General features: G+C 44.0%; 1 protein-coding gene across 3 annotated transcripts in view; it reads left to right on the top strand.

Moving 5' to 3' along the window:
* The window catches only part of LOC118787746 (E3 ubiquitin-protein ligase NEDD4-like), a 35,435-nt gene extending 14,475 nt beyond the window's left edge, over positions 1–20,960 (top strand). For all 3 annotated transcript variants that reach the window (XM_036543386.1, XM_036543387.1, XM_036543385.1), the window contains 27 exons: positions 6,342–6,392; positions 7,129–7,190; positions 8,020–8,122; positions 8,723–8,886; positions 9,234–9,354; positions 10,997–11,179; positions 11,564–11,629; positions 11,750–11,815; positions 11,965–12,021; positions 12,180–12,245; positions 13,379–13,498; positions 14,010–14,216; positions 14,328–14,405; positions 14,938–14,992; positions 15,091–15,149; positions 15,607–15,672; positions 16,882–17,111; positions 17,284–17,405; positions 17,496–17,566; positions 17,940–18,035; positions 18,176–18,249; positions 18,881–18,941; positions 19,338–19,397; positions 19,491–19,598; positions 19,885–19,981; positions 20,214–20,286; positions 20,382–20,960. In XM_036543386.1, the coding sequence (XP_036399279.1) occupies positions 6,342–6,392; positions 7,129–7,190; positions 8,020–8,122; positions 8,723–8,886; positions 9,234–9,354; positions 10,997–11,179; positions 11,564–11,629; positions 11,750–11,815; positions 11,965–12,021; positions 12,180–12,245; positions 13,379–13,498; positions 14,010–14,216; positions 14,328–14,405; positions 14,938–14,992; positions 15,091–15,149; positions 15,607–15,672; positions 16,882–17,111; positions 17,284–17,405; positions 17,496–17,566; positions 17,940–18,035; positions 18,176–18,249; positions 18,881–18,941; positions 19,338–19,397; positions 19,491–19,598; positions 19,885–19,981; positions 20,214–20,286; positions 20,382–20,484 (2,619 nt within the window). In that variant the 3' untranslated portion in view covers positions 20,485–20,960. The remainder of the gene's footprint in view (positions 1–6,341; positions 6,393–7,128; positions 7,191–8,019; positions 8,123–8,722; positions 8,887–9,233; positions 9,355–10,996; positions 11,180–11,563; positions 11,630–11,749; positions 11,816–11,964; positions 12,022–12,179; positions 12,246–13,378; positions 13,499–14,009; positions 14,217–14,327; positions 14,406–14,937; positions 14,993–15,090; positions 15,150–15,606; positions 15,673–16,881; positions 17,112–17,283; positions 17,406–17,495; positions 17,567–17,939; positions 18,036–18,175; positions 18,250–18,880; positions 18,942–19,337; positions 19,398–19,490; positions 19,599–19,884; positions 19,982–20,213; positions 20,287–20,381) is intronic.
* Positions 20,961–25,654: the final 4,694 nt, after the last annotated feature.

The raw sequence follows: 25,654 nt of genomic DNA, 5'->3' as shown, positions 1-25,654 counted from the left end.
ACAAACGAATCCGATACCTGTTGTCGATACTAACAAACCGACTTGTGTGTGTACAGGCACGCTACAGTTTAGGGGGGGTCTCTGTTTTTATTATTCTGTTAACGCTTTGGGTAATCCGTTTAAATATTTACCCTGGGCTAATAATAGGAGTGGGAGAAGAGGCCCCCTGACTATAAATAAACAGCCTCCGAAATATTTCTCCTGACTCCAGATAGTCTGGCCCATCGTAACGATATGCAGGCCCGTGGATTCAAATTTAACAGCGTGATATTAGAGGAGCCCTCGGTCATGTCAGCTATCTGCAGGCGGGGGGTCGCGAAATGGAGGCAGGGGAGCTGTGAGTGCGGGGACGGGGGTCCGTGCCTGCTGCCGGTAAAGGGCGGCGCGTTCCCTCCCTCTCACTGTCAGCCCTGTCAGGGCCTGTTTGTGGGGCTTTGGGTGTCAGTCTCTCTCTCTCTCTCTCTCTCTGTCTCTCTCTCACTCCCTCTCCCTCAGCCTTTTTCTGGTGCTGTGTCTCTTAACCAATCTCTCTCTTTCTGTCTTTCTCACAGTTCAGTTCAGTTCTTCCTTGACAAGGCAAAGTAAAACAGTATTGCCAAAGCAGGCACATATTGTACTGTACAGGTGTTACGTAATTATGTTACAACATAGAACATAAACACACATGTGCACCAGTATTTGTAAATGTGGAAATGAACGTAATGTATTCAATGAAGCAAAAATGTTCGCCTAAAGTGCCCGGCTGAGCCCAGTAGCCCAAAACATCATACAGCTCAGTGACATTAGCCACCAGTGGCTAGTACTCTGTGGCAGTAGGGCAGAAATGGTTTTGTTCTGTTGGGTTAGGGTGAGTTTTTGTTGGCCAGAGTTCGTCAGCACGCTCATCTCGGCTCCCTCTAACGAGTCGTCAGGTGCCCGCGAGTTGCTCAGCTGACGTCAATAGGAGGTGCGTCTACTCCCCGACCCCTACTCCATCTCTGTCCTCATCAGTAGTTAGCAGTAATGGGGAGTAGTGGCATTTAATTCAGCTGGACTCTCATATAACCTCAATTAGAGATATGGGATACTCTTCACTGTGCACCTCTCCCCTAAGTCCCCCAGCTCATGTATCAAAGACAGTTCAGTCGGAGGGCTAATGTGTGTTTGTGCCTGTATATTGCGTGTTTTTTAATTCAGGGATGGGGCGCTGCAGCTAAGAGGAAATAAACTGTTAATTGAATCGTCAGTGTGCTGGCTTAATGCCTGCTCTGCGTATGAATGGCTCCGCTGATATGTTTATCATTTCACAGCATACTAAACATTGCTCAGGCACGTAAAATGGCCTTTTACTTTTGAACTGTGAAAAATATCTTCAGTGAGACAGTGTGTCTGTACAGCTTTGGCTGTAATGTGTTATAATACCGTAAACATGGAATAATTTGCATTTGTGCTTCATAGGCCATTAAAATATAAAAGCAGATAATAACCTGCCAGGATTGTAGTTTTCCATGTCCACATGCCCCTGCCCTGATCCTCTTCAGTTTCCAGTAAAAAGGCTATGTCCTTACGGTATATATTTTCCCAGCATGGTACATGTAACCGTGTCAAGAAGTCAACATAACAGGAAACATAACTTGTTTTGGATTTTATTTTCTGACATTTTTAGACCAGGATTTTCTGCAGTTACAAAACAGTTGTTGTCCTTGTCAGCCGAGTGTGAAGGAAAAAGGGGGCAAAGCGGGCTGGCGTGGTGGTGTGTGCGCCCCTTACCGATCGGGCATGCAAGGAGCCCTTTGTTGTGTGGCCCGTAAGCTGGCCCTGGCTGTCTCCTCTCCTTCAGCTACAGCGGGCATGTCCGCAGTCCCCTGTGTGCAGAGTGCTGAGAGGTCCGGCTCTTTGACTGGCAGGAATGCTGTTTTTATTTCCTCCCACGGTCTCCACAGACGTTTGAGCTGGTACCTGGTTTCCCTCTCCTGAAGGAATGTGTCAGTCCGTTCAGACCGGGTGCCCACACAGCAGCTGGCTGTTCGTCCCGTGGAACTCATACGCGAACAGAATGCAAAAACAGCCTCACAGCCTCGCTTGGAGGACATGCAGGGCTCCCGCTCTCATGCCACCAGTGCTGAATGATAAAAATAATATGCGACTGGAAGCTGAAATGGGCTGCTTTTGTCATTTAGAACTTGTGTGTCTGTTCTGAGGTTCAAAACATGCTGACTTTTTTCAGTGAACCTCAGTCTCTTCTCTCAGATACGTGGTCAGTGATCATTGCGTCATTGTCTGCTGATGCATGTTAAGAAATATCCAAGATGCAGCTTCAGGAAGGGGCTGTATATGTGTTTGATTTTTACATATTGGTTTTGAACGTTAGAAAACAAGCCTCACAGAAGTATATAAATGCTATAGCAAACATGGCACACAAACCACAGTGCGCAGATGTGAGACTGCAATGCGCTGGAAGTGGAATTTTCCGAAGCAAAAAATGCTGTTTTCCCTTCTTGGAGGGACAAAAAGTCCCTTCCTGTTTTTAACTCAATTTGTGTGAGTGATTTACATGAAAAAATATTGCACAACAAACGAATCTGAATAGAATAATATTATCTCCCGGATTCTGCGCAAACTGAAAAAGCCTCATTGTAAATCTCTTCCGTCTTCCATGCAAATCCTGTTTTGTCTTCGTCAATTCAAGGCTAGAACACCCAGGACGATTGAAAACATTAACGCGTTGTATGGGTTGGCTCGGGGGTTTCTTTCTTCAGAATGGTCAAGAGTCAGGGCCGATACACCGCATGAATTTTTGAATCTGCGGAGTCTCGGCCTGTGTCAGCGCCTCAGGATGTGGCTACGGGTTCCGAGCCACACGGCACTGCCAGATAAATAGTGCATTAAATAAATGCTCACTCTGTCCACAGCTCGGTCAGCCTCTGCCTCTGCCTGTATTTTTTTCGCTGTTGCGTCTTTCCTCTTCCCAGTTTCGTTACCTCTCTGCTGCTGTGGTTCCTCGGGAAATGGCTCTCCAGAAACCACTTCTAGAACTTCATGCTTTTGAATGGTCATTTTTTTAGTGGCTTTTGGCTGGCCCTTTCACAAACTCTGCTTCTGAAATCAGGCAATTTTGGTGGACATTTTCACACTTGGCAGAAGTACAATCGGAGCTAGTCGCCTGCAAGATTGCACTGACAGAATGTAAAACAGATTTTTGTTGAAACGTGTAGCTTTGCGGTAAAATGCTGTTACTGTATTTCTAGTGAAATAAGTGTGAACGTTACACACTCTACGACTGAATAACATAGTGACTAGTCATAGGATGAGCATTGAAACTGCCTTGTGACAGAATGACCGAAATGGTACACAAATAGCATCATGTGACACAACTGCTCAGCAGGTGCTTCCACTGTGATGGTGCTGTTCAGTCTCTCTTGGTCATTCTCACTGCTACACCAATGACAATGTCCTCCATGGAGCAGAAAAGCTCCTTTCTTTGCATGCACTGTGAACGTTCTTTAATTTGGCTCCGGCACGTTACCGTTACAACTGATTCGTAACAGGACGGGCTGATTGTGAAGCATTCTTTGGATTTTTATTATTTTTTTTATACCTTTCTGTTTTTCTTTTTTTCCCCCCACATTTTCTTTCAAACAGCATTCCGGAAAACAAATCATCCTGTTTTTTTTGGTTTCTGGTTTGAGGCATCTGAAATAATCAGAAACGTCTGTGTGGTTAGGAGTATGAGTCGGAGTATGCACATTTCTATCAGACTGTTTTTTCCCCTTTCTGCCTCATTTTATCATTTTGTCTTTTGTTTTGTTGTTGTGTAGAACTGTATTTCTTACAAGCGCACAAGGTGGACCGTTCAGGTTTTATTGTTAAAGGATTTCCAGAAAATAGTGTCCTTGTCATTGGGCATTTGGAATGAAATATAAGCCTCCCATTTGGTGGCTTGGCCTTTGTTTTCATTATTAAATTTATAAGAGTGTTACTTTTTTGTTTCTTACACTGCATTTCCCTTTGTGTCAAGATGAATAACATGAGTTTGTGTGACCTCTCAGTAACCCCAGCTATCAGAGAGCAGCTGTAATACAGGAGAGGGATCTATTATCTGTTACTGGTTGGAAGTCTGTGTATTTTACCAGTTGCAGCTCAGTTCCATAAATTGTTTTCCTTGTATTTGAAATTAGAGTGATTTGCTTTGAAATAAATGTTTGTATATATGATATATTTGCAGTCCCCCATATTCCCAGAGGGAGCTGATGACTGATAATTTATGAATAATTCTTTATGTAGCAGAAGCATAATTTTGTTCTGGAAGAGTGCTGTTGTATCGAGCAGACCACTGCCCTAATGATCCCAGTGAGTTGTCTGAGTGTTACTCCCTTCTGCATTTTAGACAGATGATTTGTTCTTTTGAACAATAGGCTAGTATAGTGTAAAATTTACCCTGATGAGTAGGAAGATAATTATGCTTATTACTTTAATCAGAAGGGTTCTTGTGACTCGCAATGAAGAGACCAAATGATTTATTTCGCAGTTGAAGACGCTGACCTGCAAAATGCATGGTACCAGCTGGAAACAATTTCAAAAATTATTTTGTTCCAAAAACAAAACCTCTAACTTGGCCTACTTTTTCTCCTCTCCTCCTTTTCCACAGTGAAACGACACTGGCTGTGTTTTTTATGTGCTTTTTCTGACCTGCTTTTTAAGTGTAATCATTGTTACCTTTTTAATCATTTTATGAGCTTTGTTAGTGTATTTATCCCTTACTGCTTGGGTATATTACTCAGGAATATTGATTTTTAGCTTATGTTTCCCTCAACAGCAAAAAACTGTGCCAAACCATGAGAATATCCTATGGATTTTGAGGGATTAATGTGTCAAGCATGTCAAAAACATACGAGGACCATGTGATGAATCACGCACAGTTACCACAGACAGTTCTGCTCTCTGTATTTTGAGATTGCAGATGAGACGGTTCTGCTAAGTATGTTAGCTTGTCAGTCAATGCAAGTAACCACCCCTCTATCGTCTCATGGTTGCTGTTTTAATTTGAGTAATGCTAAAGTTACCTTAGATCAGCATTTAAAACTGAGTCAAAATAAGCAGTTAGTCTTCATTATGTCCCCTTGTGTGACCCGTATGGGAGTGACCTCGCGGGATTCCCCACAGCGACAGAGCCGAGCAGAAACGGGCTCCCCTCCTCCGGGCGGGAGGGTGCGAATTCGCCCTCGCCCTGCCGCGGGCACCCCGTTTGCCTTGGCAGCGGCCCAGATATCGGGGGGGGGGGGGAGGGGGGTGCGGCGGTTATGTTGAATAAATCACTTCGGAGGTGTTTATGCCATTCGGTGCGCGAGGGGACCCGAGGGCTCGGGGGGGCTCTGTGCTTTCGGGTGCGCTGCCGAGGCTCTCGGGTTGCGCGGCCGCGAGGCGGGAGCTCTCGGCTGCTGGAGGCGCTCTGCTGGCCTCCGTTTGCCTGCGCGCTCCGCTTCTGACGTTGACAGAGCCCGGGGGGATAATGCCTGTGGGTTCTTTTAGCTGCCTCAGCATCATCTGTAGTACGAAAGTAGACATTCTGCAGTTGGCACAGAAGGAAACGGCCATAAATATATTCTCACCCCTCAATGTGACTTTCCATAAAAGGTGCTATTAGACGGAACACAGAGACCGGAGAGGTTTGCTGGTGTGGCTCGATTTGTATGTAATGTGACGTTCAGAATCCCAGCTTTTCTGTCACTGTAGTATTTGCAGTTTTTAAACTGTAAGGCAATGATTGTAATGAACTGTATAATACAGATCGACATCATATGTTGCGTAGTTTAGGCTCTCTTGATTTTTTACACAAATATACACACACGCACTTGCATTGTACATGTTTTACACATTTTTTCCAATGCAAAGTCAAATTTACTTGCCATTTGTAGGTATTAAAATACATACATTGGAATTAATTTCTGTAATTAAAGGCCTCTATTGAAGTGAAATGCCTATGCATTCCCCGGCTATATTGTTATATAAGGTGTTCTATACAGTAGTTGTATCCAGTGCTACGTGGCTATATGCTGCAATACTGCCTTATGGCTCTACATTGTTGAACTGTGCATGTGTACGTGTGCGTGTGTGTGTGTGTGTGTGTGTGTGTGTGTGTGTGTGTGTGTGGTGTATGTGTGTGCGTATGTGTATGTGTATATGTGTGTTTGTGTGCGTGTGCGCGTGCACGCATGTGTGTATGTGTGTGCCCACGCTTGTGTGTGCGTGTCTGTACACGCGCATCTGTACACGTGCGCATGTGTGCTGTCCTCTCTGACCGTTAAAGACACGCAGCAGTCTGAACCCAGTCTGAACTCTCCTGTTTGTTCCATGCTCTGCAGACACGGGATGACTTTCTCGGGCAGGTGGACGTGCCTCTGCACCAGATCCCAGTGAGTTTCCTCAAAGGGGGCATTGATGATGATCATTGATGGTCCTTATTCATTTCAAATCAAAAGTAAGGTCTTTTTTTTAAGCAATGCTGGTTTTGCACCTGTATCCATTTTTTTTATACTTTTTATACTATATATTAACAGCCGGGGAAAGGAGAGAAAGCCTTATCATTTTATGATTTCAGCCTTATGATTTTACTGAGAAAAATTTTGTATGGATTGTATTTTACTCATTTTCCTATAAATGAAGGCATTTATGCAGTACACTAAACTGACGTTTTAATTTGAAATAGATTCGTTTCATGTTGACATTTCCATTCCATTACTGTGTTATTTTAACCATTCTGTCCTCACTGGACCTACTCTGATTTTCACACTCAGTCCATTGGATCAGTCCTGTTTTATTCACCTACACAAGCACCCTTTACCCACCCATGGAAACATGAATGCCCCCATTTTTTTTGTGTGGCCACAACAGATGGTTTGTGTGTTCCACACCACAGCTGTGGAAAGAGAATGCCTTCTCTTATCATTTGATCTGGTCTACCATCACACCAAACACATAACACCTGCATTAGTACTGTTAACATTGACTCATTTTACTACTAAATTGTTTTTCCATTGTTTACCTTTATATCTGGGTATGTATTTCATGACTACATGTTTAAAATAAATCTTGACGTAGCCTTGATCACACTGTTTTAAACCTTTTTTTGTTTCTTTAATTTTGTTTCAGACAGAAAATCCTAACATTGAAAGGCCATATACATTTAAGGATTTTCTCCTTCATCCAAGAAGGTTGGCTTTTTTCATTAATACTCAAATCTTTCTTTCCTGATTCTGACACTGACGCATGTCCGTTATGTTAGCAAGTGCCATTTCCCTAACCTTTGAACGCGGTCAAGCAAATGTCACCATGTTACCCTTTGTTCCACATCTGAAAGCAATATCGGTCAATTGTTAAAGCAATTTGCCCTGGTTCGTCATTGTGAGATTTGCTGTTGCCGTGCTTTTTTTTATGTTGTTATGGTCTGAATCAGAGTCTAAACTCCAACAGACTTATTGGATGCCTGGGGCCTAAACATCAGTCTAAACTTTCCTGTTGAATAAGAAAAGCCAAACTGAATGTTTCATTTTGGAGCAATGGATGAATTGCATGGCTGAATATTATTAGTTGGATCAGGCTAGACAGGCCTGTAAAAAATGGAGTAAAAATGCTGTTTTGGTTCGTATTTGAACTTGGCAGGAGCTCTCTGAATTTTCCTTATTAAATAACACACGGGTGTGCGCGTTTGAACAAGTCTGAGGACACGACAATACAGCGTTTTAAGTCATTTTTCATTTTTTACAATCATGGCATTTTATAAAAGTTGAGCTCCAGTTCGGTGTAATCGCATTACCTAGCTTTGGAGAGAATTTTAGCTATGGTTACATTATTGATTTCTATACATTTTTCATTTATATCAGCAGCTACCAGACCCATTACCCTGTGCAGTTAGAGGAAAAAAAGCAACACTCGCGTAAATATGTGGCTCAAAGTGCAGAATGTTGCCTTAAAATTAGGCGTGTGATGTTTGGTTGGGAATGTGGGTCTTGCTCATTTTGTTTTGCTCTTGTTTCGCTCAAGTCACAAGTCCAGGGTGAAAGGTCATCTGCGACTCAAGATGACATACTTGCCGAAAACCTGCGGCTCAGAAGAGGACGGAGCGGAGCAGAGTGAGGACGTGGAAGTAAGTTTTTTCCATAAATTTCATCCTCTCTTTTTTTTTTTTTTTCTTACAACACCAGATCAGTCACACCTGAATTCCTCTCACCTCTGCTAATCTTTAGTCTGTGCCGGTAATGGTGTTTATGTGAGTGAACTGGACAGAAATGGCTTTCAGTTTGTTTCTTTTAAAAGACAGGTAGAGGATGCCCATGATGGGCGTGCACCTGGAAAGAATGTTCTTCTGGAAGAACAGGAAACACCAGATTTGTTTTTTTGAACAATAATACGTCAAGGTTCATGACTGCTGCCTCTTAGGCAGTTATTAATTAATGCACCCTGTCATCTTACTTTTACATCCTAACAGTCAATCAGCATATCTAAAAGGACAAATTGTATATTCCCAGCCAAGCGCCTGTGCTCTGGTGGAATTTACATTCATCCTGAGAGTGACTTGGAACTGCAGTTCAGAGTCCTTGGGATAGGCAAGGAAACATACAGAGCAGCACAGGAGATTTCACGGGAAAGTTGACTCGTGTGTCTGACATGAGATGTTTTTGCTGGTAACTGCATCACTGTGGCACCTGGCCATGTTGTATAAATCTGTGTTGTCTTTTATGTGCAGCCGGGCTGGGATTTCCTGGAAGCCCAGGATATGTCTGGCCCTCGGCACCACCACCAGTTGCCTGCGCTGCCCCCTGGCTGGGAGGAACGGCAGGACAACCTGGGGAGAACCTACTACGTCAATCACGAGACGAGGACCACGCAGTGGCACAGGCCCACAGTCCAGTATGCCTTCCCTTCCTCTCGGTTTACCTAACAGTAGAAAACATGTATATGGCTCCATTATATGGAATTAGCAATTGTCCTCTTCCCATTTTGAAGGAGTGCATTCAGTACACAATCAGAATCATGACCCACCTGAGGTATAAACTCCTATTTCAAGGACAGAGTTTTATTTTCAGATTGTCATTGGTTTGGAGAAATAACAGACAGACAGAATGTGGCTTGAATATGGGCTTAAACTAAATGGTGCATTTTGAGGTTTGGTGTAATAATAAGGAGTGTAGTCTTCTGAATGATGACACATGTTGCCGGGAGACTGGGCTGACTGAGTGCTCCGTCCCCTCTGACAGAGACAGCCTGCTGGAGGCGGAGCGGAGGCAGACCATTCACATGGAGGCGCACCACGCCTTCGCCGCCCGGCGACAGATCTCCGAGCACGAGGACAGCCACAACCGCCACGAGTCTCCGGAGGTAGAGCACCACACACAGCACACAGCATCAGCTCTGTCTTATTCTGTGTAGTAGCCAGTCACTTCAGCAGTAATGTGCTGTGTCATGTCCCAAAATCCCAGTGCCAAAACGTCTACAGCAAATTGCCATTTCAAAAATTGTAAGGACCATTTTGTAATTTTTCTGGTGTAGTGAATGCCTAAAACTTAATTTGAACGCTGCCAGTCATTTTGACCCGCAAGAAAAACTGTGTACATGGACAAATACCATTTAAATGTGAATTTAACAGTAAAATTTTCCTCCTGAAATACAATGATACTAGATATATTTGCTATCTTATTATGAATATGAAATTAAAGCACTCATTTGAAATGTAGCTTTGCTAAATGAAGTGATTAACTGTCATAGTGTACTATAAGAGAAATGATAGAATTCCTATCATTTTGTTACAGTACACATAGTGCAAAAAGAGCAGTCAGACAGTGGGGAATTTTGTTGCCAATAATTTGTTACACGGGGGAAAAAAAGAACATCCACTGTTGACTCACAGCAGAAACTCAGCTCACGGCTAAAATGACCGCCGTGCCGCTCTTTCCAGGGTTTTCTTTCTGTATGTTTCAGTGTGGCCGTTTTGCTGCGTGAGACATGTTAAATCACAGTGTGTCCTGTGCTGCATACTGTGTAAACAGTACACAGCAGCGAATCAGCACACTCTACTTCACCAGACCCGTCCTGTGTAGTGTTTACAGAAGCGCACGGCCGCGCCCAGCCGCTGCCTCCCGCCACTCCGCTCCCACCTCACATAGTGTACATACTGTACGCTCATCTGCTCGCCGTTTCATGGTGACATTTCACTCAGGGCATTCCTCAGTGCCCTCCTGTACCCCTGGGCCTGATTTATTCGCATGCACCTGCGAGATATTTACAACCCATCTGGTCGCTGTCCGTCCTCACGTCCGTATTACCTTTCGGGATTACCTGTTGCTGTCCCCCACAGTGGGCTTTTACCCAGCATATGCCTTAAAGACTGGCCAAGATACAATATTGTGTAGGTACCAGCCACTTTCATTTGAGCATCTGGATTTCGTGTAGACATTCTACTGAAAGACGGTCGGCAGATACATAATATTGTGTAGGTCCCTGTTGCTTTCAGTTGAATGTCTTCTGGTGATGGGAATGAACAGACTTAAATACCAGCAGTGAGTCACTTGCCAGGCTTAGTGTCGGTAGATAGTCCAAAAACAGAATCACATTTCACTTCGGCCATTTTGTGATGAAAGACTTGTGTTGGATCAAACAATAGGCACCTTTGTGTAGGTTTCTCTCAAGGCTGTCAGGTCAAATAGCGCACCATACCGAGCATTCAGCAAAGTCAGCTATGGGCCAGGATGAAGTCAGGTTTTTATGGCTTTTGTACATAATTCAGCAGCTCATTTTTTTATTCGTAAAGAGGTGTAAAGAGGCTTTCACCGCTGAGTTAAGCATAACAGTCGGTGTCCTCATGGCACCTCGGTGATGAAAAGCCTTTTAGCTGAAGCAGGGAGAGAGAGCTGTTTTGAAAAATGGACTTCGCTTTGAATTATTTGGCAGCTGCTGTGTTCTGGAGTTCAGTCTAGACTCCACTGTGCAGCGTTTTAAAAAGTTGTCGTTCTTTTGGTCCCAGAACTGGGAGATCGTGACGGAGGACGAGTTGGCGATGCACGGCGACCACGGCCACCTCTCCCCGCCGCCCCCCCACTCGCCCCGCTCCCCCCACTCGCCCATGGAGTTCCACGCCTTCTGCGAGGACCTGGGGCGCCTGCAGGCCACGGGGAGCGTCCACGCCGACCGCCGCTCCTCCCTCACAGTGAATAACCCGCCACCGCCGCTGCACACGGCTTCCTTTAAGCAGCCTCACACATGCTTTAGAAGCGCAGAATGTTCATGTACCCTAGCCGTAAGGTTGCAGGGTCAAAACCTGGATGGGGTACTACTATTTTACCCTTGAGCGTAACAGTTACTATGAATCACTCATAAAAAGGTATGGTAAGGTAAGGTAAATCTAGGCCGTGGAAGTCACAATGAGGAAGGGCTTTCATGAAAGCAGATAATCTAATGAAATGCTATGCTAGGAAACTTTTACATGCACTTCTAGCATGCCGGTCCTGTGTAGACAGTTTCATCTGTAGTGCTTTTGTCTGGGCTTTGTTGATCTGCAGTTCAGTGAAATAGTACCGTTTTCTCCCCACAGACTCACTGCAACCGCAGAGGAAGTGCCCACACTCTGTCACCGGAGGAGCATCCTCTTCACCCCGCGGTGTGTTTGATTTCCATTTATTTACTCTTTTATTTTTCTGGCAGAGCCATTATCGAGGGTTGCTTTGCAGTTCAGCCAGGTGGATGATCCAGAGATAATTGGTTGTCCTCTCACCTACAGAGCCACTGCAATCGCAGAGGAAGCGCCCACACTCTCTCTGCCGATGACCACCCTCTTCATCCTGTGGTGAGTATGACTTGTATTCGCTTATTTATTCCAATTTATTCTGTTTAAACTGTGTGCATGTTTGATCAGCGCTGCCTTTGTCAAGGAATGTACTGCGGCTCAGTCAAGTAGGGGATCAGAGGGATAATTCGGTGTTCTGCCACCTACAGACTCACTGCAACCGTAGAGGAAGTGCTCACACTCTGTCTGCCGAGGAACATCCTGTGGTGAGCATGACTTTATTTGTGCATTGAGTTTATTCTGTTCTTTTCTGTTCTGTTTTGTATTTTTCTGTTCCATGCATTTGACATTACCATTATAATGGCACAGTGTATTTCAGTGAGGTAGATCCTCAAGACTTAATTCAGTATTCTCCCACCTACAGGCTCACTGCAATCGTAGAGGAAGTGCCCACACTCTGTCGGCAGAGGAACACCCTATTCACCCTGTGGTGCGTGTGGTTTTTAAGCTTTTTAGATTTAAGTCAAAGCAAAAGTTAAATTACTACTTTATGTGTGTATTTATTTGTTTGCTTATCTATTTAGTGTAGCAGTGTAGCATAGTGGTTAAGGAGCAGGACTCGTAACCGAAAAGGTTGCCGGTTCGATCCCCGCTGGGACACTGCTGCTGTACCCTTGGGCAAAGTACTTAACCCACAGTTGCCTTAGTAAAATATCCAGCTGTATAAATGGATAACATTGTAAAGAACTCTACCTATGTAAGTCACTTTGGATAAAAGCATCTGCCAAATGAATAAATGTAAATTAATTTATCTGTCATTGCCATTTTCAGGGGAGGCTTAAGTGTTTAAATATTTAAAAGTTACCTTACAGAAGCTATTTTAAGTTGAGTTGTGTCAGCAGAGCAAGAAAGCATAAGATGAAATTCAAGGAAAATTTCACATTTTTCCAGTTATTAAAACATGGAATAGCTTACCAGGAAATATAATGAAGAAGAGACCCTTAGAACATTCGAGATCAAGCCTGACACATTGCTAGATACTCTATAGATACTCTATGTGCACATTGGTGAGGCTGGAAGAACTGAATGGCCTGTTCTTGTCATAGAAACTCCTATTTCAGGTAACAGAACAACAGGCTTGCATGTTATATTTAGTGACTCTAAGTATAAAGTAGGCTGTGTATGAGTATGAGTCCTTCAGGGACAATGCTGTTGAGCACATCTTGCTTGTTGGTCAGTTGTATTGTTCTTGCTGATAATTAAGCTGTGCTTTGTTGTCTCGCTGCCTGGCAAGCTGTTGATGTTGCTTAGTGTGAAATCGTAATAACATTCTCTGGAAGTGGCGTAATGGGGGCCAGTGTGGCCAGGGTTTGAAGAATGAGATGAGCTTTTATTCTGTGAGGAGACGCGAGTTATTATTCACCTGTTTTTAAAAAATACCCCAAATGACCTTTTTGTCAAGTAATCAGGGGATTCTTAGGTAAGAATGCATTTTCTTGCAAGCTGGTGCATTGAAAGTGAGCAAGAAGGGAATTCTACCAGCGGCGATTTGTGCTATTTCTGGACCACAAAGAATTCTTTTGAAGTGTTTATTTTTTCCCCCCTCTCTCTCGCGGTCGATAGTTATTACCGACCTCAGTAGGACTGCCTCCGGGCTGGGAGGAAAAGCAGGACAGCAAAGGCAGAAAGTACTTTGTCAATCACAACAACAGGACCACCACATGGACACGCCCGCTCACCCAGGTACCGCGTCTCACAGCTCTCTGTGTGGTGTTGCTGTTTGGTGTGTCTGAGTCTACTGAGTGCAGGGACTGTTAATGAAACTAACACAGAGTTCATGCCATTCGTGCCAGTCGTTCTTTGGGCTACAGTATTAATGAACCCTTGCCGGCACAGTTTCCTGCAATTGTGTACCTTTTCAGTAAAACATTGGTTTCACTTTTCTACACTGCTGGCTTCCCTCAGACACGTAAGGGCATTTAACTCTTTCTTTACCTTTTCTAAGATGCACAGTTTGGGAATTTTTTCCAGTCTGCCTGACCTGATTCCCAGTGGAAAGTTACAAATAACGAAGCCTTTTTTTGTCATGACTTTCACATTGCTGTTTGACCCTTCTGATATCAGCGGGTGGTTCAAGGCTGTAGTTCAGTCTTAGGTTTGGTTTGCGCTGAACGCTGCATGTGTCAGTATGCACGTAAAGGCACGCGCACGTGCGGACGCACCCACGGGTGTCATCGCTTCGCTGTGTTGGCAGACAACGACGGAAGCGGCGCAGGCGGTGGCGCCCCAGAACCTGACGGTGCCCCAGCCCCCCATGATGTCCCCCGAGAGCTCCCCGCAGCACTCCCCCGGCTCCCGGCCCAAGTACGAGTTCGGCTTCATGCCCCCCGGGTGGGAGGTCCGCAGCGCCCCCAACGGCAGGCCTTTCTTCATCGACCACAACACCAAGACCACCACCTGGGTGAGTGGGCCGCACGGCTCTGCCCTGGACCTCAGAGGGTTAACTGTAAGGCAGAATTAGCTGTTTCCTGTTTCTTTGACTCATTTCCTGTTTCGTTTCGTCTTTTAACAGGAAGACCCAAGGTTGAAAATCCCTGTACACATGAGAAGGCGACCTTCGCTAGACCCCACTGACCTTGGGCCACTCCCAGTAAGTGTAGCACCATGACTGACAACCGTGACCAAAGTCTTTGTCCTGTGTCAGCAATCAATACCCTGATCCAGTCATGGCCAGTATCAGTCTTAATATGAATCATACCAATCAGTCATACCAATCTTAGCCATCAGCAAGCTGAACAATCTCAAGTCATCAACAGCAGGACCTAACAGTATTCACTATCAGCAATCAACAGCACACACCAGCATACCCAGGCGTGACCAATGTCGGAAATAACACTGAAAGCATAACACAGCTGTGAGCAATCTTGGTAATCAGCGTCAGAACTAAAAATGACTTACTGTCTTTGAGGCTTGAAATTATCCACTCCTGCTGTTTAAAATAGGTGAATTACAATTAGCAATTAGCAGTCTTTCACCATAGGTGAGATAAGGAGAATGGCTTTGAATATAAGCAGCCCCCCAATCCCCTATGCCAAAAAAACAACCTTGCATTAGTTATCTTATAAATGTCTTGTGTGGCATTGTGTGGATGACAGTAACGTGTGCTGTGGCTCCTCTTTCAGCCTGGCTGGGAGGAGAGGATTCACAGTGATGGAAGAATATTCTACATAGATCATAGTATGTATGACGTGCATTATTATGGTAATGTGCGTGAAACAGTGGCTGCTCATTTGTGTTGAATTTATCTTATTCATTCTGAAAATCGGCTTTCACAGATACCAAGACCACACAATGGGAGGATCCCAGGTTGCAGAATTCAGCCATCACCGGACCTGTAAGATCATTACTTCCACCAAGCCCTTATATATTTTGTAGACAGAAATATGAACACCTTTAAACCCAGTTAGGATTGTCTGGAAATGAATTCTTTTACTTTACAAGGGACATGCAAGAGAAGTAAGTTTTGGCCAGAACATTTGTTTACTGTGACTCTGAAATGTTGTTCTGTGTAAGTCACAAGTGTCTTTTATGCGGACAGGGTAGGTGCTAAAGCCAGAGAGAATATTGTCCTTTGAGACAGTGACCAGCGTCCATCTGAGTGAGAAAATAAGAATAAGCCCAGACCAATCAGCTGAGTTCATGTCAAGGGCAAATGCTTTCAGATAGTCCTAATCTCTGGTCTCCTTAGATCTTTCCATTCAGAATCGGTGTCAACAACTGGTGTAGGGGAGCACTATAAATCAGCATGCATGTTTCTGGCAGTAAGTTTATGATGTCTGTGTCTGTTCCAGGCTGTGCCTTACTCCAGAGACTACAAGCAGAAGTATGAGTACTTCAGAAAAAAGCTGAAGAAACCGGTGAGCTGAATACATTTCTTTAGCACAGGAATAAGTGGCCCCAGTAGTCAGTGGATTGGCTTCTACACATTTTAGACTTCTACGGGAATATTCTGTTTGCTTGAGCTCTGTAACGTTTCTACCATCAGAACCCAAACCAGGTAGAAAGTAGAACCCAAGATACCTTTTTTGGCTGCTTGCAAGCAAGTAAATGTCAAATAGATGAATTATGCCCCAATACTACCGCTTAAATTCAAGCAGAACTTTTTAGGTTTTTCATTTTGGACTTTGTTACTTTATTATTACCTTCCCGAATACTACTGTCAATCAGTAATGCCAGCTTTACCTGGTCTGGTAATGCACTATTTAGCACCAATGGAGCACTTACATAGTACTATAAATCTGCCGCGTTCCAGGTAGCTAGCACCCTTTTCTTTATTGCTGTGAAATGGCAGTTTCACGTTGTTTGGGTCTCAGCCCAACAGAAGGGACAACGGTAAAGCATTTGGAACAAGGGGCCTCATTTATCAGACGTTTGTAAAAAATAATAGTACATTTTTGTGCACTAAACACTATTCTTTATTTTTGAAGTGGGAATACAGCACTATGCATAAGATGATACATCATTTTCTCTTGGCACACACAATTGTAGTGTATCTTGTTCTTGCTGTATAAATCCAGTTTAAAAAAATTAGAGTACTCCAAACAGCCATGATGTTAATGCAGTGATTGTCAAAAGGAAGCACAGTTGTGCTTCTGCCCTGAGTTGCAGCTTTTCTGGCCGTGGCAGGTATTCAACTGTTGCGGGGACAGGGAACAGTTCAGCACGGCGTTCAACTGTGATAAATTGCTGCATTTACATGGAAATGTTCACAGTTGATAAATGAGGCCCTATAATGGCTCCAGTAGCAGAAAATGAGCCGATTATGACTCCTGTTTAATAATTAAGGAAAGGCAGTGGAGCCTGCAGCCCCAGAGGGCAGGTGACTGAAACACACAGCAGCGATGCAGTCCAGTCAGTGGGCGGATGTCCCTTTGCTAGGGCGGCAGTGTAGCGTAGTGGTAAGGAGCAGGGATTGTACCTGAAAGCTTGCTGGTTTGATCCTCCACTGGGGCGCTGCTGCTGTACACTTAGGCCAGGTACTTAACCCAGAGTTGCCTCAGTAAATATCCAGCTGTATAAATGAATAACATGTAAAATTAAAAGCTATGTAACCTCACCCTCGACAGGCTGACATCCCCAACCGCTTCGAGATGAAGCTGCGGCGCACGGCCGTGCTGGAGGACTCCTACAGGCGGATCCTGTCCGTCAAGAGGCCCGACTTCCTGAAGGCCCGCCTCTGGATCGAGTTCGAGGGGGAGAAGGGGCTGGACTACGGGGGCGTGGCCCGGGAGTGGTTCTTCCTCATCTCCAAGGAGATGTTCAACCCTTACTATGGGCTGTTCGAGTACTCTGCCACGTGAGTCCTCTCTGCCTGTAGGAGCTGTGAATTACTGGACGGTTGTAAAAGCTTGTCTGCTTAGTTTTGAGAAGTAAGCACATCTGAAATGGAGCAAAACAATAAGAATCAGAACACCTTGCGTATTCTGGTCTCTCCACCAAACCCACCTGGTCTGCCTGCTCTTTCCCAGGGATAACTACACGCTGCAGATCAACCCAAATTCAGGGCTGTGCAACGAAGACCACCTGTCATACTTTAAGTTCATCGGTAGAGTGGCAGGCATGGCGGTGTACCACGGCAAGCTGCTGGACGGTAAGCGCAGTGCCCTCTTTGTCTCTGAAATTGCCAGCCTGGTCCTCACTGAAGGGTGTGTGTCTCACCTCTGACTGGGTCTCTCCACAGCCTTCTTCATCCGCCCTTTCTACAAGATGATGCTGCAGAAGCCCATCACTCTGCAGGACATGGAGTCAGTGGTGAGTGTATACTGGGGGGCATCATTATCATCACCACCATCATCATTGCTCTTGTTATTATCACCATCATTGTCTTTGTCACTGGTGTTATTACCACAGGTGTTATTATTATGTACATTCATAATGTATCACACACCATCATTGATGCTTTTAGTACTACTGTCATGATCTTCTGTGTTAATTTTGCTGTTGTCCTCTTTGTCACTAGTGTTATCATCATCAGCGTTATAAATATTGCCATCACTTTATTAAATATCAAGTCATTGTCCTCCTGATTAATATCATTATTACCATCTGTCATCTTCATCATCCTTTCTGTGAAAGGCAGGGGATTGTCTGATAGTTAATGTAATTATGTATGTTGTTGTTTCAGGACAGTGAATATTTCAACTCTTTGAAGTGGATCCTGGAGAACGACCCCACAGACCTGGACCTGAGGTTCACCATAGATGAGGAGCTGTTTGGACAGGTGGGTCTGTCTGAACTATGTTATCTAGATTATTATTATTATTTGCACTTTGTAAAAATCGCTCCATATTCTTCTTGTAATTCTCAGGTGGCAGTGTTGTGCTGTGTATATGTGAATTTCTCATCTCTGATGTTTCCCAGACTCACCAGCACGAACTGAAGCCTGGAGGGGCTGACATCGTGGTCACTGACGACAACAAGAAGGAGTACATCCAGTGAGCAACAGCACCCCCTGTTGGAATGGCATAGAAGCACATCATTTAAGCATGCACCCAGAGTGTTTACCATTAGCTTCAGTTCAATTCTTGAATTACATTCAACATTATATTTAGTCATTTGGCAGATGCTCTTATCCAGAGCCACTTACAAAAGTGCATTCAGTAGATTGGGCAATTAGCTGCATAGATACTAAAACATTAGTGCCATCCTTGAAATGTAGTGCAATTATGGGAAACATTACCACAAAAGGATTAAGTGCTGTCAAAGGGCGTACAAACTACTTCCATGCATCCATCCTTAAATGCCACAGGTTTGTATCATCATAACATGTTTATGACTGAGCTAATGCCCTGCAGAATTGTGAGGAGCCATGAGGCTTTTACCTTTTAGGTGTAAATCGCAATCAGTTTGGTAGCTACTGTGCTGTATTAGTGACAGGAGGGGGAGATGTCGGAGAACGGGTGTGTTCAGAATAGCTGGGCTTTCACACTGCAGAGGCAATTGGACAGTGATCCTGCACTTCTGACAATAGCGGTGACAGAGGTGATCGATTTGATGTTTTCTTTTATAAGATAAACATTTATTCTAGATGTAATTTGTAATATGTGTCTTTTTTACTTTTGTCAGCCTGGTCATGCAGTGGAGGTTTGTGAATAGGATACTGAAGCAGATGACTTCCTTTAAGGAGGTAAAGAATCTCGGCAGTTGCTCTTCTGAAGCAGACACGTCGTAACTCTACACCATCTGCATCATGTTACTGAACCGAGGGGTGTCCCGGAAACAACTGATAACACCCATTCCCTGTTTTACTGAGGTTCATGATGCATGATCATCATCTTGAGTTTCCCATTCGGGGTGGACCAGTAGAGAACTGAACTTAGAATGTGCTCATCTCAACTTTTCGTATGATGTAACGTCTTTCACACAAGCCCTTCATTTGCATGGGTTTCGGCGTTTTTTTCCCAGACACCCTCTCAGCTCGCAGCCCACCCACTGTCATCTTTCACACATGGATTTTTGTGTTTTTACGTGGCTGATATAACAGGCGGCACATCGCTTCCTGTCCGTGTGTCTCTCCTTCCAGGGATTTTACGAGCTCATACCTCAGGATCTCATCAAAATCTTTGACGAGAATGAACTGGAGGTAAGATGCGTCCCCCTCTTGAAGCGCTGTACCGTGTGCGCGGTGTCCTGCCCCCTCGGGGCTGAAGTTCTGCCTTTGATGTTTCTCCCCCAGCTGCTGATGTGTGGCCTCGGGGATGTGGACGTCAACGACTGGAGGGAGAACACCAAGTACAAGAACGGCTACTGCGCCAACCAGCCCGTCATCCAGTGGTTCTGGAAGGTAGCGTGTCGCGTTCCCGCGGCTGCCTGAGGCCCGAGGGGAACGCTCTGGTGCTTGCCGTCTTGCCTCTGTCGGCAGGATTTTTTTATCTTTAATGTTTAAACTGGATTGAAATTGAGAGTGCACAGGAACCCGGCTTCACGGGTCTCACGTCTGAACATTACCGTTATGTGCAATGGTAGAGCTCTGTTGTAGAAGTGAGCTTATCCCTCCGACAGGGTGCTATGTGGCAGTGCGGTGGGAACGTTTGTTGAACGTTTGTTTGCTGTTTGTCCGGTTCCTCCAGACGGTGCTGCTGATGGACGCCGAGAAGCGCATCCGCCTGCTGCAGTTTGTGACGGGCACGTCCCGCGTGCCCATGAACGGCTTCGCCGAGCTGTATGGTGAGTCTTCCTCATTCTGCCGCTGTGCCGCCGTGTTCATACCGACATAGACAGAGATTTCCCGGCATGCAGTCTGCGTGTGCAGTCTGCATTGCCACCCAGAATGTGTGGAAAAAGACTGTCACTGCAGGCGTCTTACTAATCTTTGTCTGTGCTGGAATCTTTCCCCCGTTGAACCTAAAAACTGATTCATTTTTCCTGTGTTTTTTGACTCCCCCCCCCGCAAATCCAGGCTCCAACGGGCCACAGCTGTTCACCATTGAGCAGTGGGGCACCCCTGACAAGCTGCCCAGAGCCCACACCTGGTGAGCCCTCAGAGTCCGTAGCTGTGCTGTCACTGTGGCTCTCTCATCATCGCGCAGCGTCCTTGTTGATTTTCCCCTCCCCTCTCCCCGAACAGCTTCAACCGCCTGGACCTGCCCCCGTACGAGTCGTTCGAGGAGCTGAGGGAGAAGCTTCACATCGCCATAGAGAACGCGCAGGGCTTCGACGGCGTGGACTAGGGGAGGTCGCGGCGCCCCGGCCGTGAAGTAACCACGGTAACCATGGAAACCTGAGGGGTGTCACGTTTGCGTGCGTTGTGCAACACCTGGCACCCCCCCCAGCGGACTTGACGCATGGCCCGACCCAAGACATGGCCCCTTTTCGGAAGCTCTCCCAAAGAAGAGGGAGCCCTGGGCTTCGCCCCTGTTTGTGCTCCGGCTGCTTTTCTCCTGTGGATCGTAGTGAAAAAGACAACATGCCGATATTCTCTCTTTAGCGTTTGTCTCAACGACCATCTCTGAAGTTTACAAAAAATGTCGCTCACATGTCTACACATTGCGTGTTAGCGTGTGTGCAGGTGTATGATAAGGTATGCATGCATATGCCTAAATGTATACAGATATGTTTATGTATTTATATATCTGTTTACAGATACAGATGAAGAGTATGTTCATCTATACGCGGGAATCTTAGAAGGGAGCCTCCACTTGGGTGGAGGCGGAGCTCGAGGAGCGAGCTGTGGAAAGACCCTCCCTTGCATCCTGCATGTCATCAGTGTGCAGGCCAAGCAGGGAGACACAACTGTCAGAACTTCCTCTGAGCCTTTCTGATGGCAGAACGTGTACTTCATGGACCGCTGCGTCCGTTTCTGTGGTGAAACACACACACACACACACACACACACAAATCGAACTCTTTTAATGCACTTCTTTCTTTCCTTCCTTGTTTTTTTTTTTGTATTGATCAGAAACCAATGTTTCCACTTTTTCGAATTCCTTTTATCCCATTGTTTTCGTGAGAACACTACAAGGGTTGTGTTTTATGAACGACAGAGCGTATTCATTTTGAACAACCAACAAACACTGCTAGCTCTCCGAAAGAGAGCTCATCAAAGCTGCTTCTGTTTTGCCTCCTGGTTATTAAGTGTCAGAATCGACTTCTATAAATACGATGATCCGTTGTGTTTGCGTATCTTGTATTCTTTAACCTGATTCTGAAATATAGGTTGGCATGGAGTCGGGATTTATAATGAACACACTGCTACCACTGTCTCAGATGTTTACAGATGACTATGACAATAGAAAGTCTCAATGTTTTCTTTACTAATGAACAATCTTTTCTTTTTATACGGTCTTTATTGCCTTTAAAAATTAGAGCACTTTTGTTTCAGGAGTTTGGAAAGTCTTACGATGTGTCTATCTTTGTCATCCTTTAAACTCTTTCAGGCTACATTAGATAAGTATTGTTTTATTGAAAAGCATCCTCTGCTTTTAAAGTGTATATTTGGCTCTTGAGAAAATGTTTACATTTAAACATTGCTGAATATAAACACTTGCTTTCTTTTTCAACAGTTAATTACTAGACTGTTAAATTGCAATGCCTTTATATGTAATATATATTGCTGTATTATACCAAAATATGATTATCAGATTTGTAATGTGTTGAAACCAACTCTTATCTTTGGAGGGAAATAATGTTGAGTGTCCAGAAAATTAATAATCAGTGATCATATGAAGAAAATTAATTAAACATGTATATATCACAGACATGTTCAGTACATGTCATTCTGACATGTTGTAAGAAGTGCTTTTTATATTAACGGAATAAATTATGGAAATATATTTCATTACCTTGCTAACACAGATTTTAACCTTTAAAATTGCATGGCGAAGTAAGTGGTGGCATATTTTGCGAAATCAATAAATGAAATCTGACTTCCACCTGCCTTGATGTGTGTAGTGTATGTAAGATTTATGGATGAGATGATCACACTTATTAACTACTTGTGATGAACAAATACACACAGTGCACTATTGAATCGATTCTGTGGACATGTGAATCCACTGTTCTTGATACATCGATTGTGGTGATTTTTAATGACATTTACCGTATAGTTTTATTACTAGTTATGCGTTACACTAGTTTATTATACACTATATGGACAAAAGTATTCGGACACCTGACCATTACATTGTAATGACATTGTATTCAAATACATATAGCTGCAAAAGGGGGACCATATTAAAATATAACAGCTTCCACCCTTCATGGAAGGCTTTCCACAAGATTTTGGAGTGTTTCTGCGGGAATTTGTGCCCATTCATTCTGTAGAGCGTTTATGAGGTCAGGCACTGATGTTGGACAAGAAGGCCTGGCTCGCAATCTCCGTTCCAGTTCATCCCAAAGGTGCTCGATGGGGTTGAGGTCAGGGCTCTGTGCGGGCCAGTCAAGTTCTTCCACACCCAACTCATCAAACCATGTCTTTACAGTCCTTGCTTTGTGCACTGGGGCACAGTCATGTTGGAATAGAAAAGGGCCTTCCCCAAACTGTTGCCACGAAGTTGGAAGCATAGCATTGTCCAAAATATCTTGGTATGCTGAAGCATTAACATTGCCCTTCACTGGAGATAAGGGGCCTAGCCCAAACCTTGAAAAACAGGTGTGGCCAAATACTTTTGTCTATATAGGGTAGTTTTATTAGAGGTACCTTTAGGTAATATGTTTTTCAAAAGAACACCTTCAAGGCCAGCCTTTCACCAGAGCGCCTTAAACTGAATGAGAAATGTCACAAATGAATTCTGTGGTAGTTGGCGTCATGAATAGAAAAGGAATGATCCATGAGCCCCAATATTGATTAGAGCTTAGTACATTGTCTCATATTAAAAAAAAACCTACTCACCCTATTCTCGCATCATGTATCTCATCTAGTTTGTCTAGTTGCTTTGGTTTTGAGTTAGGGCTAGTAGTCCTGAGAGAGTTACTTTTAGTGCAGGAACTGTCCATTTTATGTCTTCGGGAGGAGCCAGGTACATATAGCCACACTGTGTGGTGTTACATTCTGTTGCGCTGACGTTGTCAGTACGCTAATATCTTTAGCAGATCCTGTTTTTACTCACGATTAAAGTCTTGACATCAGCAGCACCTATTAGATTTTTGAGTATTGTGTTTTGTCGCGTACTGTAGGCGAGGGGTAATCAGCTCTTCGTGATATGTCTTCTGTTCTTAGTGTTAGGTTGAGCATCTCAGACTTATTTATGCCGTCTCCAATATATGTTTATGAGTGTAGATCATACAAATACCTATATTACATATACGCTACATACACCACAATTCCAACTATCCACAAATAGGTTTTGCAAATAAATTTAAGAAAACGTGTCATCTCAATGACAGTACATTTTTGCTTAAGATTAGAGTATCGATTATAGTTGTAGATTTTTATTTAAATCGCGCTGCGTTTTATTTTTAATTCGGCTTCGAAGTGAGTCGCTCTCGCTTGAAGTGCTGTCAAACAAAAAGTGCTGTTAGCAGGAGCTGTAGTTACAAGCTGATCCAGACGGGGGCATTCTGGTAACGGCTCATTTTTCTGTAAAAGCAAGGATATCACAGTTATTTAGCAAATTTACCGCCACGGATTTTTTACAGTATGATGTAACAGAGAATTTCTATGATCACACTGCATATGGAAAATAGAATTGCCAGTGCTTGGTGTGAAGGTGAGTGTATTCTGTTAAAATCACCAACTGATTTATAGAAAGTGAATGCATTGTGAATGCATTTAATTGCATAAGTCAATTACAATGAACTGTGCATTGTTAAATATGATTCACAACATAAAATGAACCTTTTACAGCCAAATTCCACAACTAGACATCTTAAACCAGTTGTGGCTGCTGTAAAGCTAGTTGATCCAGATCCCTGCAGTGAGAGCCCTGACAACACTTTGTGCATGTGAATGGCAGTTAGTAGACTGACCACACATTTAAAGTGTAAATAAGTCATGGATAATTTTTGCAAAGTGTAAAATGTAAAGCATGAATGAAAGTCAGTTAATAATTTTTTACTTTAATACACTTTCTGGGTGGCATTCTAATGTTCTTTGTGTATAGGGCAGAAAAACAAACTTATATTAGTATTAGAGTGCTCTATCAGTATACTCAGTGGATGCACTCATCCACACTTTGATCCCTCATACCAGGGGAAAGGAGGATTCGAGAAACCATGGAGGAACACCACTTTTCGAATATGTTCCACATTAAAATTTGTATTGATAGCCTTTAGCCAGGCAATGGCTTTTTCTTCTCTGGCTCCCTCACCCAACCCCCACCCAAATGTGAGTTGTGCAGGGCAGGGACCACCCTCCCAGGGGTCAGGTGATAGGTCTCGCACAATTCCATTCTGGCCTTTGGATGCTGCCAGGGTCACTGGGGATGGGCCTCTCCCAGAGCAGGATGACACCGGCCTCGTCCAATGGCAGGAGGGCCTGGGGGCTGCCGGATCTCCTTTCCCTGGACCCTCCGAACAGCCAGAGCCTGATAATGACTTTTACTCTATTGATCCGGCCTCAGAGCTTGACCTCTGTCCATGTGGAGGGCCCCCCTCGCCCCACCCCCAAACGATGCCATATTGGCAGTTTGCAAAACCGAATCTCCAATCGAAGATATAGGAGAAGCCTCTTTCTGAGGGGGTCAGCATAAATGCGGCCTGGTTGTTTACGTGGAGATATTATGTAACAGCAAAAACACAATTTGCGCGCCTGGCAACACAGGCCATTACCACCATGATCAGCTCTGCCCACCCAAATCACAGTGAACTTGCGTTTTCCCTCATCTCTTTAAAAACAGCTACAGCCATTTTAAAAATATTGTGTGCAATAGTTCTTTTAAATAAATTTAATATCCACATTTACAATGATGCTAAGAAGGTGCTGATGTAACCAAAAAGTCAGTTATGCGAGTGGATATTCCAGATAGTTCATATTGGTAAACTAAAGGAACAAAATGCTTTGGATGTTACTGGTGCTACTTATGTTGCAATGTTTTTCAGTAAACCTATCAGTTTATTTTAAATTATATGAATGTAAAGTAAAGCCAAATGGTTTGTGATTAAGTGAAGAATTAATCAAATCTGGTGACAGCTATGGACAAAGGCCAAAGCAGTGGAAACCAGAGGGGGTTTGGTATGATTAAATCAATTTTTTGTTCCAATCCATACATTTGAAATGAGCCCATACTCATAGCAAGAAACCAAATTTTGGGTTATCTTTGTACTTTAAAGGAAACAGAATGTGTCATTCAGAGATTCATGTCAGTCAGCATTACTATGCCCGAGTCTTAAAAGAAACTTGTTTAAAAAAAAAAACAACAACAATAAATAGAAGTGTGGAAAAGTTATGTCAAAACAAGAGAT

Source organism: Megalops cyprinoides, chromosome 13, assembly GCF_013368585.1.
Source record: "Megalops cyprinoides isolate fMegCyp1 chromosome 13, fMegCyp1.pri, whole genome shotgun sequence".
Classification (NCBI taxonomy): domain Eukaryota; kingdom Metazoa; phylum Chordata; class Actinopteri; order Elopiformes; family Megalopidae; genus Megalops; species Megalops cyprinoides.
This window is presented reverse-complemented; position numbering and strand designations above follow the sequence as displayed.